Source organism: Eleginops maclovinus, chromosome 9, assembly GCF_036324505.1.
Source record: "Eleginops maclovinus isolate JMC-PN-2008 ecotype Puerto Natales chromosome 9, JC_Emac_rtc_rv5, whole genome shotgun sequence".
Lineage (NCBI taxonomy): Eukaryota > Metazoa > Chordata > Actinopteri > Perciformes > Eleginopidae > Eleginops > Eleginops maclovinus.
The window spans coordinates 18,629,725-18,644,220 of NC_086357.1; the positions used below are offsets into that span (position 1 = coordinate 18,629,725).

The window sequence follows — 14,496 nt, forward strand, 5'->3', positions numbered from 1 at the left end:
TGTGGGTCACTCTGGGATATTTAGCACACCAGACATGTTTGTCTTCACTTTACCAGAGAGGACCTGAGCACCCAAAGGATCACCAGAGAAGTCGTTAACACCAGTGACCTGTGTCGGCTTATTGTTGCACGATAATGGCTTGGACCAAATGGAACTGGGGAGCCGTAACAGAGACAGTGAGACACGTGAAGTGGAGTCAGAAAGGCCATAGGGGATTGGACAGACGTAGCGAGGGAATAAGCTTTCAGTTTTTAAGAGGGTTTGCAGGGTTACCAGTTCTGAATTCCTCCTGCTTTTTTTAATTTTTTTTGAAGATGAGGTCACATTAACGGCTGTTTAAGCCATCTGAGGGGGATTCAAAATGGCTGCTGGCTCCAGAGACCAAGCTGTGGTTTCTGTTGAGGGTTTCTCCAGTTTCCTTCATGCAGGCGCTGAGAGCAGATCGGCCAGAGAGCTGTCCCTGTGAATCATCAAGGTTAAAGGGAAGATTGGGAATGATTTGGCATTCGTGTAGCTGGCAGCAAGGAGAGGGGAAAGCTAAAATAATGACCATACGTTGAACATTAGACAGTATCTCAGTGAGGGATACATTTATTACCCTTTAAATCTATATTGGATCTATATTTTAGATATAAAGCCTGTTGAGATATGTTTTCATCTATACACATCTGCAGTAGCTTTCTGAAAAGTTTTTGATACAGAAAACACATGAATTAAAAAACGACAATTTTAAACCATTTCAGAGAAAGAGCTCATGTCGAGCTCTTTGGCTTCTGTTCAACAAACACAAGGTCAAACTCATTACACAAATGGAATATCAAATAACTGTGAAGCAAAGTAGAGATGGAGGATTTAAAAATACAGAGTAATGATACGAGAGAGGTTCAAAAAGCATTCCCCGAGAAACAAAGCTCTTAAGAAGAGGCGCATGTAATTACAGCAGCAGGCAGCGCGTTGCATGTGTGGGCGCACCTTGGCACCGTCAAAGGAAGGGAGGGAAATGGGGGGGGGGGGGGAGCGGAATAATGGTGTTAAAATTATAAAAAGAACTCTGAGAGAAGGAGCAAGGCCAGAGGAGGGACAGTACATTTGAGGAAGAAGGAAACAAACAAAGAAGAGGAGGGTCAGAAAGGCCATGAGCAGGAATGGATGAGACAAAGTTGGAGGTCTGGTTGGCTGAGCTTGAAGTTGAACCAACTCTCCCCCTACTCTCCCAACACTGATGCTCAGCAGTAGACTAATAGGCAGAGCAAGTCAATGGCTCTGTCTTTAGTCTCCCAGGCTGCCTGGAGGGGCTGTATTGATAATATCCCAGCCTGCTCAATCCGTCCCCCGGGGCGTTCAGCAGCTCCTGCATGAAGAGTCCCCGGACGGTCTTTTGGCTCATCAGCTGCAGCTAGAGGAAGAGATCTGAACATAATAGAAGGCAGGTACATGCACACAAACAGCCTCTGCCCGAACGACTTCCCCACACCTCATTTATTCTCATTTTGAGTCTCCCCTCTCGCTCTCTCTGCAGAGTGAGGGGCAGAGAGTAGTGATGGCAGTGGAGATGTACGAGGAAGAAGAGAATGACAGCCTCACGCGGAGGATCGTCATCCTCTCTATTCTCCCATCAGAAGTGCTAATCAAGCCAGCGGAGGTGTGGACCACCGCTCACACCTGCCTGCTCCTCTCCATCTTGTTAGGGGCCATATGGGAGAAAGTGACTTCCCGCCGCACTTCCACCACAGGGCTCGTTCCTTCACATTAATACCTTTACTGCTCGGCTCCATTTGTTACACACACTCAAGACACACACTCAGGGGGAGCCCAGGGCTGTGAATGATGGCCATATGCAGAAATGTGCTCATCTGTAACCCCCTGTGGGTGGAACAAAGTACAGTAGACTCCTTGAGTGTTGAAACCAAGGTGAACATTCGGATTGGTGCAGTGCAGTGTGACCCAGCAGCTATGCATAGAGATACCGGGTCGACAGGTCCATAAAGGTTAGTGAAGTGGGTTAATAGGCAGAAGGTCACTGGTTTATATTTATATGTGTGAATGTGTTTAAGTGTCTGGAAGGGAAGGTGAACAAGCAACTCGCTGCTCGGGTGTGAAAGTGTGGTTATATGTGAATGTGAGACAAACAAGCAAGCACACTCATGCAACACTCCCCCTGGTAAATAGAGGCAAGGACTGCTCACTGAGGCAACCAGATCACCCACAGCTTACCGGCACATTTACAAAAGAAAAAACAAGCATACAGAACCAAATAATGAAAGATCCTCTTTACACTGGATTCAGTGTTTTCTAATAATAATAATAATATATTTAATTTGTAATGCACTCTTCATTCCAAGGGAATCTCAGAGTGCCACAGTACCTACACACAGTATATATACAGTCAAAACACTAATAAAAAACCTAGTAAACACATACATATTAGAAAAAAAAAACAGCAAATCAACAGTAGCACGTAAGAAATAGCTGACAGTAATCTATTACTGTGTCAAAAACGCCTTTTTGAATAGAAATGTTTTTAGGCCATTTTTAAAAGAGTCCAGAGTCTGTGTTTCCCTTAGGTGGTCAGGGAGGCTGTTCCATAGGCGCAGGGCTGCAGAGCTAAAGGCCCGGTCGCCCATGGTTCGGAGCTTGGTGTTGGGGACCCGGAAGAGCAAGCTGTTTTGGGATCTAAGGGTGTGGTTGGAGGTTTGGGGAGTAATCAGTTCCTGTAGGTAGGGGGGTGCATGCCCATTTATGCATCTATGGGTGAGCAGGAGGACTTTGTAGTCAATCCGGAATGGGACAGGAAGCCAGTGTAGTGAGTGTAGAATCGGTGTTATGTGCTCATATTTCCGAACTCTCATCAGGATCCTGGCAGCGCTGTTTTGGATGTATTGCAGCTTCTGGATATTTTTGCCAGTGATCCCAGTGAAGAGTGAATTACAGTAGTCCAGTCTTGATGATATAAAGGCGTGGACGAGCTTCTCTGCATCTGACAGGGTTAAGGTGGGGCGAAGTTTGGAGATGTTTTTGAGGTGGTAAAAGGAAGTTTTGCACAGGTGGTTTATGTGGTCATTAAAGGTCAGGTGAGGGTCAAACTTAACTCCCAAATTCGTGACTGTGGAGGAGAGGGGTATGACCTGAGTGTCAAAAGTGAGTTGAGTTATGGAGGATGACTGAATCTGATGTGGAGTGCCAACAAGGAGGGCTTCGGGACTGTGTGGTGATTAATGTAGCCTTTTGTGCTCACTTAAAAAAGCCTGAAGTGTGATGACATCTGCATTAATATATCACATTACCGTGTGTGTGTGTGTGTGTGTGTGTGTGTGTGTGTGTGTGTGTGTGTGTGTGTGTGTGTGTGTGTGTGTGTGTGTGTGTGTGTGTGTGTGTGTGTGTGTGTGTGTGTGTGTGTGTGTGTGTGTGTGTGTGTGTGTGTGTGTGTGTGTGTGTGTGTGTGTGATGTTGGTTGCCATCAGTTGAAGGTGTGGATCATGTCAAACATATTTCGTGTAGAAAGTATGACTTTTTGTTTGAACTGCGCCTCGTAACTTTAAATCACACTTGATCAAATGTATTGAATAACAAAAGAGCTTCAACTAAACATTATTTTCAGTATTTACTCATTTTCTCAATCATTTTGTCTATAAAATGTCACCACGCTGAGATCAGAGCTCTCGAAAGCTAAATGCCAAAATACAAATGAATTCATCTTAATACAATATATCACAAATCCTCCCAAGTTAAGAAGTTGGAGACAGCAAATATTTTCTTATTTGATTTAAAAACTACTGAAACCCCTTTCAATCTGCAGCTCCTTCTCTAATTGTTCACATCTGTCAGTTAGCTTCAATTCATGGGCCGTTTTACATCTCTAAACTAAATGAACAAATCTCCATGATAATCAGGATCAGAGGCTAAATTAAGCTGGAAGGTCCAACAAGGCCTTAATTAACACAACTTATCATTGTTGACTAATCTGCTTTAGTTTGAGTATTGAGAATTCATTTAATTATTTAGTATATAAAATATCAAGGGTGAAAGCTTTTAAATTGTATCTTTTTTTAACAGTAGCTCAATAGTTCCTCTTTAAAGGGATTTTTGTCTTATTCTAGCACCCCTTTTTATGTGCACCCACTGTGGGAACCCCACGCTGTGCTAGTTTGAGAATGATGATAATGTTGTTGTTTTTTTCATTTTTACTTGATAAATGACTTAGACAACTCATTAAAATTGCTACTTTATTAGTTTAGTGATGATTTACTAATGAATTAGTGTTTAGTTTAATAACACGTAATCCCTTAATTATGTTACGCTTGTGAGTATTTAAATCATCTACGGCCACCATGTGAATTAAACAAACAAATAAACAACCAAACATGATATTTGAATCTTTTTACTCCCTGCCTGAACTGTCCAGCAGAATTCATTTTAGTTAAAGAGAAAATGAAATGTGTCGCAGAGTAAACAGAAATGTGTTTGCAGTAAATAACCCGAGCCAGTGGGACCGGCTCAGTGAAGACCATCGAGGCTCCTCTGTGTGTTTGTGTGTGTGTGTGTGTGTGTGTGTGTGTGTGTGTGTGTGTGTGTGTGTGTGTGTGTGTGTGTGTGTGTGTGTGTGTGTGTGTGTGTGTGTGTGTGTGTGTGTGTGTGTGTGTGTGTGTGTGTGTGTGTGTGTGTGTGTGTGTGTGTGTGTGTGTGTGTGTGTGTTTATCTGTTGGTTTATGTGTCAGTTACAGGCAAGACCCCTGCTGAGAGCAAAGATGTTGTCAACGAGGCACCGCAGATAATGTATTGCAGCGGGTGTCATTGAATGTGTCCTTTGAGAATACACGTAAACACACAAACACACAATGTCAAGGCACACAGACAGGTGTGAGGCCCGGAAAACTAATAAAACACAGCAGTGAACATATGTGAGCATGCTATACACACACATACATTCATACAGCACGGTACATGCTGCCATTTCACACACAGTGGGTAGGAGAGATACATAATCCTGCACATACACACTTTTTTATACACAGCTGTACACAGGCAAAATGTGTCTGATAAGAAAGGTCATTTTTGTTATTTGAAAGCAAAAAAAACACCACAGGCTCCACTTTTAAAGCTTTACTAGAAAAAGAAAGGAGGCTCTGGACACCTCACTCAGCCAGTCATAATTACAGAACAAATCACACTGCTCTTTTCCCTCCATGTCATTTGAAATAGTGGATTAAGTGCAGAAAAAAGCTGATTTTTTTTTAAGAGTCAGCCATCTGTGTCTGCTGCGAGAGCTTGTGTGTCTGTTTCCTTATCTCATCTGAACCATCCAACTCTCTCACACAGCTCCCAGTCGCTTTTATACTCTCCAAGCCGAGAGGTCGGCTCAGGGCCCTGAAACTGGGTCATCATGGTGCAGGTTGAAAAAAAGTAAAAAGCTGAATTGTGGCCGCAGAGCTGCCTGGACCACGCTCAGGTGGGCAAGGGGAGTGATTGATGGCAATGGGGCTGAGGAGAGTGATGAGTGGAAAGGTCAGGACAGAACAGCGCAGCACCGTTGCTGGGGGAGATATTTTTGGACAGCACTTCGGGGTCGCAGTGCCAGACTGTCAGCCTCCGCTCTCTTTTGGTTGCAGGGGCCGCAGCTAAGGCGGAGGCCGGAGAGCCTTAAGGTCATGGCCCAGCACCTCTTCTGCTGACAGAAAGAGGGACGGAGAGAGGGATGGTGGGTGGAAAGGTCACAATAATCTGGACCCCATGCTGCTGTTGCAGGTCTAAATAAAAACTGACTCTGTTCTTGTTGAGCAAAGGCTTGTGGGCACACATGATCCTCCATGCAGGGAGGCTTTCGGGGTCAAGATGAGAGTGTGTACCCAGAAGCCCTTCCATTTTGGAGAAGAGTGACAGTTCAGGAGTGTCACCTGTCTGCAGGGGCCTCTCTGGTGAGAAATGTGATATCACTCAGAAGCTGACCCAGATAGCCAGGGAGCTTCTCTAGTAATAATGTCATGCGGACAGGAAGTTTTATTACCATTAGATCAGGAGCAATTAAATTCAATGGTTCTAATTAGTTCCTCTTGATTTTGCTCACTAATTTGTTTTACATCTCCTAATTGTATTGATACTAATTAATTTATTGTAAAAAAAAAAAATGCTTATAGGCTGCAAATGAAACAATAGAAAATGTGAGAAAAGTAAGTAAAGGCCTTGCAGAATGTTTGTGAAAGTGACCAAAGATGTCCAGATTTTCATTATAAATGATCATTTATAAACTGATTAAAATTAGCTTTATTTAATTAAAGCAAAACTGCTGATTCTCCTCAATGTTTTTCCTCTTCACCCGCGCCTCTGTTGATCTTTATAAATGTAGACTCAAAAGTCTAATGACATATCAGTGCTGAAATAATGTTATTTAAAATTGAATATATTCATAAGCTAAACATAAAATATGTAATGAAATCATGGATCTGGTGAATTTCACAACATTACCATTTACCTTGAATGTGAGTCTGTGCTGCATTTGTTTCTCTTATGACCTTTAAATCAGCTTTATATTTTGATAACCACAACATACCTGTTTCAATTCCAGCTAGGGACCTTTGTTGCATCATCAAAAAAGAGAGCAAGTTAAAAAGATTCTAGGCACAAATCATTTCTACTTGAATAAAACAAATGACAAAAGGAGGAAATGTGTGTGTTTCAACTTTTTATTGCTATGTAAAATAAAAAATCTCACACCTTCAATGAAAAAAAGACTTAATATCTTACAGAAATAAAATCAGGCAAACAAAGACATTTGGCATTGTGATGTTCAGTGTATGGGGACGGTTGAGTAGATTGAGCGTAGCATTGCTGCTACACTTGTTAGCCAGGGTTATCGAACGCATCTTTAAATATTATCTTTAAAGGTCTATTATCAAAGGGGGGGGGGGAGTACACAAAGCCAAGTAAACTACAAATCATATAACACTGCGTTTCTCCCTATTCACATTAAATACTGTACTTAACTGAGGTCCTACAGTAGTTTTATGATATATTAACATTAAATAAAACCCAACTGAACACATGAAGTAGATGTGTTATTATTGGCACATCAACAATCTCCCTGGCACTTGTACCTACAGTGCGGTGCGGGGGGGAAAAAGGCTGCAGCTGCTTCTCCCAGGCAAATCACTGTGGTTACAGTACATAACATTTGGGCTTATGAGCCATTCAACGTGCTGCTCAATCTGCAAGTGATGCAACACATCCTTTATTATCTTCTACACATCTGTACTCCACACGACAAATCTAAAAGTGTCTCCTGCTGAGTGAGGGCGATACAAAGACATAATTATTAGTAATGATGACAACGCAAAACTTCAAGTAGATTCCAAACGCAGCTCTTCTAACCACTACATCCGGCCAAGGGACTAAAATCTAGGCATGCAAACACTACTGCAATGTGCACCAACTTCTTCTTTCTGTGACATACTGCAAAGTGCATATTAGGAACTGGGTGCTCTCTTGGCATTTGGCTCTTTGCGCTGTGGCGTCATATTCAGCTCTCACTCTACGAGACAAAGAGGCTTGGCTTTACTAGATTGACATTCTTAACTTTGCGTTGCTTTACAGTGCTGCCCTTAATATCACACAGGTAAAACATGAAGCGTTAGCATTCAAAAGTTACACAGTTCCCTGGGCACCACCTCGACTGTAAAAACTGAAACATAAAGTGACTGTTGAAACATAAAGCCTCTGATATAAGTTATTAAATAAATAAAAATCTTACATAATATAACTTATTACAGCCAGCAAAAATAAGCTTCTTTTTTTTTAATCCACTTTATCAAAAAAGGGATAGTTTTGTTTATCATTCCATATGCATTCTGCGCCAGCATTCACTGCATTCATGGAATACCTTACAAAATAAGTAAGTACATAAATAAATCATTCTTGCATTGTTTAGTAGTTGTAATTCTTTTCTTTTACAGTACCATGACTTGTAACTGTACATTGAGTAAGTATAATACAGCAATTACAATGAGATAAGAGGGGAAACCCATTGTCTGGTGTAACTGGGGTCGGTGGGTACGGATGGTCTGCTGGTCTAGGTCTAAGTCTAAACTGAACAAGGCCCTTAAGAAATCCCAAATCATCCGGCTTTTCGTTGTTGATCTTACAAGGATTTAGGCCCAGGTTGTGGCGCCAGACTTGCTGAGATCGGAGTGGTTGGGTGAGAGTCAGGGGAGAGGGGTTGAGGTCAAAAGGCGAGGTGTCGAAAGCCAGAGTTGCCATGGTGACTTCAGAAGTGGCCCATCCTGGCGGCGAAAAGGCTGCGTGAGCGTAGCCTGGCTGAGGAGATGCGGCCAAAGTTGGACGAAGGCCACTTCATGATGAACTGAGAGGTCACTGGCAGCAGATACCTGCACAGACGGGCAGAAACGAGGGATTGTGGGATTAGAGGAAAGGATGAGAGGATCAGATATGCAAAGGTCACTATTTAGAGGTCAGGGCGCCTTGGTGCTGGGCACCACACATTGCACACTTTTCATCTATCGATTCTGCAGTTTTATGGCCATCTTTGTTTCCACTTTTAATGTCATAATGACAAGATGATTTGAAGATATTACAACCTCCCCCCTTGAAATGGGAGGAAAGAAAATTGTGATTTCCCAAATGATTTGGGGTTTTGTGGGGCTGCCTCTGGAGCCAACTAAAGATTAAGATTTATTTTTTCCCACACACACACAGATGTCTTGTTTTGTCTGACCAACTATCCAAAACCAAAATACACAGCTCCGGAAAATTAAGACACCACTCCAAATTGTTCTTAAATCGTTATCTCTACATGTATGGCAGCCATTCCAGTGTGTGTTGAATTCCAACACAGAGACACATTGTTAGTAGTTTACAGATACAATACAATGTAATAAAATCATTTAACTCAAAGACATACCTATAAATAATAACACAAGAGAAAAAGATAATGCTGAAGTGGTCTCTTAATTTTTTCCACAGCTATTTATTCACTGTAATACAATCTATCTACTAAAAGCTGAAAACAGCAAGTCATTGCCTTTTTGGTTCGAAATAATTATAATAATATAATTATCAACCATTTTGATTTCCCCATCATCACAATACGATTCATTTGATTTAATAATTGATAATTCATTACAGCTTTGATTTTATGGAATGAACCAAATCTAAAATTGTATTCACACCGTACTCTCAGTAATAGTCCTTCTTAATTAGGTTGTATTCAGCATTAATGTAGGAGTTTGAAAGTTTGTGCAATGATAAATTATTGACCATATACTGGCAGAAGGCTTTCAGGACAACGGTATTTTTCAACTTTGACCCTTTTTTTTTTTAAATCTTTGGTATCATGAACAGAAAATCCTCACCTATCATTCCGTGGCATAGGCGTCAGTACCTTTCTAAGACTTTTCTATGACACCTTCCACCGAGACAGAGCAGTGAGGCAGCTCCTGCTAACAGCGTTCCAGTACCTGAGAATGAGACCAGCGTCAGGTTGAGAAAGAGTCAGGAGGGGCTGAACCCTGCTCCCATGTTCCTTAGCTACTGGAAATGAGTCAGAGATGGTTGTCAGAGCAATGTCAGATGATATGATCAAATCCTGGACAAGGTTAACTGAAGGTTACGCAAATGTTGGGGTACTGTTCAAAAACATGAGACAAGGGAAAGTTAAAGTTCTTCCAGACTCATCAGTTGGAAGAGTGAGTTACATTCTCACATCATAATGGGATGGTGTACATTATGTGACCTTATTGCCGCAAACGCAGCAAGGATCTTTAGCTAATAAAAAATACATCTAATACTCCTTCAGTTAAATGAGTACAACGGACAAAAGAAATAGTCCCTGTGGAGATGTTAAGGATGTGACAATCTAATCAAAAGGGAGCCACTGGGGCCGAGGATTACAGAATGAAGAAATAATATCTTCTTTTAAACTGGTGCGGAGATAGCATACTTTTCTGTGACAGCTCTCTCTCTCTCTCCTCGTGAAATAGCTCTTGGACAAATTAACCGAGCAGTTTCTTCTAAAGTCGACCGGAAAGAGGAAAAAAAAATCCCATGTCGCTAAGGGCGTCCGCTTCAACACAGTCCCAGACTCAGGAGACTTAGAAGGCTTTTAAATTAACTTCATTTAGTTCAACAAGAGTGTCCTTGAAGCAGCTTCAAGTGGGCCGTAGGAATCCCTCCAGCAAATCTTCGTCGTCTATGACTGGACTTGAACAAGGGCTCAGTCCGCCACTACTTCTTAAACTCCTACACTCAAACCCAAGAGAGCAGTAGGGCAGGATTGCTTTAAGCCTTTTACGTTTACTGATTCCATGATTATGTGTCACCTTTGGATTCATTTCTTCTACATTTTTCATGTTTCCGTTCCCCACCATCTTTTTCAATGAGATTCCACGTGTTCATCCACTGGGATTCTGTCCATGGATTTGGGGTGTGATTTCTTTTCTTTTTTCCCTTTATTTCCATAGGGCCTTTACTAAAAAAAAAAGAACTCAGGTATGGAAATGGCATTAAAAAAAGAAAGAAAATCAAATATTGAACATTCAACGAAGGCCCGAGTGTATGTTCTTCAGAGATCCTCTGCTATTCACTTTGAGAATATTCAGCTAAAAGCATCACGGTGCTGGTAGTGGCAGGGGGTTGGGTAGGAGGGCTTTTCACGTCCAAGCTGCTGCTCTCTCTGCAGGCTATATTTAATTGGACTCTCATTCGGGTATCTTCCAGGTCCGTCCTCCTTTTGATCATCAAGAAGGTCTTGGCAACAACGTGCATGCTTGAAAGCCAGGGGGAGGCTTGTTCATGCACTTGTGCTTTGCTTCAATCAATCAGTTGACAGGGAGATAGAAAGATGCTCCCCTGCTCCGCTCCTTACATGCAAAGCTACAATCTACCACTGTTTGTACTGACAGGCCTTCCACGCCACTCCTGAGTGCTCCATCGATATGCAACTGCCACAGCAAATTAATAGGAGGACGGACAAAAAGAAATGCCGTGACTTAGGATGGAGAGGATGATAGCCGAAGCAGCTGACGCAATCGTAAACCAAGAGGTACAAAGAGGCTTGAAGGTTATCTGCAACCCACATTCAGCTCAACACCCCAATTAACCCTAATTACTGCCGCACTTTTCAGACCGATGAAAGTTAATAGAATCTGAAACTTTTGTCATCATGGGAAAATTGTCTTTGGGTAGTGACAGTAATTCCAGGCTTAACAAGAAAGTCATTAGAGGAGCTATTTGGCTACTTCCTCTCATCTGCCCACACAGACTGAAGGACTTTGTTAAGACTCATGGGGCTGTTGACACACCTGATCAGGGCACTCAGCAGGGGAAGGATGCTTGAACAAGAGCGGGCAGGTGTGGTCAACAATGGAGACCCCAAAGACCCCGGCCTGCAGGCCCACTTTGATGTGTGCCCAAGGCTGCCAAGAGCTCTGTGAGTGTATGTGTAACACGTCTGGTGTGTACATGCACAAGAGACAGCATGGTGTGGATATTCAGTTAGATCTAAGAAGCTACACTGATATATGATTTATTATAGTATTTTATATTTGATTTCAATAATCAACCAGAATTTGGATGTTTGTCAAACCAGTCTTTCAGATAGGCATTGTTTTTTAATGGCATCGTATTGAACTGTAAGACATCAATGAACTCAGCCTCCAACAGATTCATAAATAGTTTACAGGTGTCATACGGGAGTGTCCACACAAATGCAGACGAATGGAGAACATTTTACTCTGGCTGTGCTTGATTTTAAAACATGGCTGCCAGGTCACAAGCAACAGTTGAACAGCTAAACAGTGAACAGAAGGGGAGAAATTCAGTGTAGTAACAACACCTTAATTCATTGTACCAGCATTAGATTTATTTGCTAGTACACGCAATTGTTTGAAGCTAGTCAAAGTTGATATTACATAGTACCCTGGAGTGAATGTTTTATTTGCCCATGCGCTCTCATAGAATGGAAAATGGAAGGTAAATATTTGTGTCCTCAAAAAAGGTTGGTCCGTAGCTGGATCATTAGAATATTTCTTAGTTTTCATTTAAAACAACCCATCTAATTGGATATCAGCGCTCCAATGCAAGTTATTGGTTTCAGCATGTATTTAATACTGGCCTTACTAATGCTAGTGACAAGAAGGACAATATGAACACTCCTCTTTTTATTTTAGATGCATCAATAAGTTCTGCTATAGCTAATCGAGTGGGTGGCTTCCAAAGTTTTAATACTAAATTGCCTTATTTTGTGTTTCCCACGTCAATAGGAAAACATTGTTAAGAGTTATTGACGGAAGGATGGACTGGAAATGTTAGGATGTGATCTCTTTAGAGCCACATTTCAGAGCATGTAAGTAGTATTTCAAACAAAACCTATGCTTTAAATGTGCTTTTCAGTGGGATGTGGGCACACTAATTAAGGAGGGATGGATGAACAGCCACGTGATGCATGCAGACACACACACTCCCATACACACCCTCTCATAGAAAACGTGTGCATCAATGAGAGAATAATCCTAATTGCTTCTCATCCATCTGAAGTGGCGGTGGCTTGTGACTGTTCCCTGCATGCCTGATGAAGAGATGTGAGCCACTGGTGTTGTGAAACAGCAAAACACGGGATGCAAGCAGAGCCATTTTCTGTCTTCTTGTGACAAGAAGAGTGCGGTGCTTAAGTTGATCATGACACAGATGCGGTGCAGGTGAGGCGCTCAGTTCCCACTGAGGCCACTCGTTTTGAAAATGCACTCAGGGTAAGATGCCCTTGATAAAAGCGTTGAGTGAAAGGCATAGTTAAGCATGTGGCAGCAGGGTGATTGGCTGGTGATGTACAGCAAGTTAGCCGAATGGTTGCACTATAGACAAACAGTGCTACAACAGTCTTAATATGCTTCTTCTCCTATCTCCTTCTCTTCAAATACATAATTTATTGTTTTGGGCATCAGGTGGTCAAATACATATCGGATTGTCATGCTTTATAAGTCAATTAAAATTTGTTTGAATATAAGTGAGGGAAAGGAGAGGAGGCCATGCTCGACTGTGCGTTGTGCAGCTAAAGCAACCATCATTGAGCAGGTGGGACCAAGCCTTTGTTACAGCTATGAGGTGGTGGGGAGCAGAAGAGGCCAGGGAACAGGGACGGTGCTAAAGGATGGGGGTTTAGCAGAACTAAACCAAGCAAGAGACCTGCGTCGAGGGGTGAAGAGACGGAGGAAGAGGAGGAAGAAGCGGCAGCGACAGCAGCAGGTGTGGAGCCATGGGTAGAGGCTGGTCCAGCAGCAAATGGTACGCTTTTTTACAGACATATATAGACACAGAAGAAATAAGGAGAGACAAACCAATGCATGCTTTTTATGGACTCTAAAGGATACCTAAGGCAAATATTCTGATACACCAGTGTCAATTTGTGCGCCTTCAAGTTATTAAATCCTATTAGTTCTCACATATACCCCTGATTAATTTATCATCCTGAATCTATCCTCAAAACAAATATACGCATGATAAAACAGTCAATAGCCACAATTCCAGATTAATCAAAACATGAGGAGCTTTAGAACTGAACACAAACCCCACATGCTTTTTTTCAACAGCTAAGGTTTTCATACTGTAGGCGCAAAGTGATAGCCTGTTTAAATATGCGTAAGAGTTATGAATCATGTAAAGCGAGGCCCGAGGAAAAAAAGAGCGCTCTCTTTTTCTCATAAGGTCATTTGCTACACAGGCTCATCTGGGCTCTAATTGAATTAAGCAGGCCTCAGGGGGCCTCGGGCTAACCTGAGCGCTAATCTGTGGGCCATTATTTCCTGTTAACGGCACACTCCTTCACTCCCCTCTCCTCACCCTCCTCCCTCCCTCTCTCCCTCCCTGTCTGCCAGCCCAGAGCATATGTTCTTTAAAAGTTCGCTCCCTCCAAACCTGAGCTGCTGTCTCCTGCGGGGACCAACCTTAAAAATAGAATGAGGCTGATTTTTTTTGTTTGTTTTATCGAGGTTATGTGATTAGGATGATGGCTCTAAGTCTCCATGGAGGGGAAGGGGGGAATGTTTTCTGAAAGAGGTTTCATGATAAAAGCTGTTGAAACCAAAGTTTTTCGTCTTTGTGTCAAAGTGTCTTCTAAAGGGAGTTTTAACAAAGTTTATTCAGACATCTATGTGACTCATTCTGCTTTAACAAACTGCTTTAACCAGTTTCCTTACCAAAATATCAACCAGAAGAAGAGACCAAAATAAATATTCCCAACATCAAGGATGTCTTCTGTTTATCTCAACGCAGGTTCAGTATCCTGATGGGCTTATCTTCCTGGCCCCAATATGTGTTTGTTGTGATATTTCTATAGGTTGTATAGGCAATAGGGTTGATGCCTTGCATGAGGACACAGAGCACAGCTTTAACCAGGGACCTACCAGTAAGGTCTTGAATCCCATTGTGTCTCTGAAGCATATCCAGCCCCCCTACTGCATAATGAACTATATATTATAGCAAGAAAGATACAAGAAT

General features: G+C 42.1%; 1 protein-coding gene across 2 annotated transcripts in view; it reads right to left on the reverse strand.

Moving 5' to 3' along the window:
- Positions 1-6,711: 6,711 nt before the first annotated feature.
- ttll7 (tubulin tyrosine ligase-like family, member 7) overlaps positions 6,712-14,496 on the reverse strand; it is a 67,849-nt gene continuing 60,064 nt past the window's right edge. The window contains exons 21-22 of one of the 2 annotated variants that reach the window (XM_063890732.1): positions 9,360-9,464; positions 6,712-8,375 (exon numbers count right to left, since the gene is read on the reverse strand). In XM_063890732.1, coding sequence (XP_063746802.1) covers positions 9,404-9,464 — 61 coding nt within the window. In that variant the 3' untranslated portion in view covers positions 6,712-8,375; positions 9,360-9,403. The remainder of the gene's footprint in view (positions 8,376-9,359; positions 9,465-14,496) is intronic. The other variant, XM_063890731.1, reaches the window with a different exon arrangement.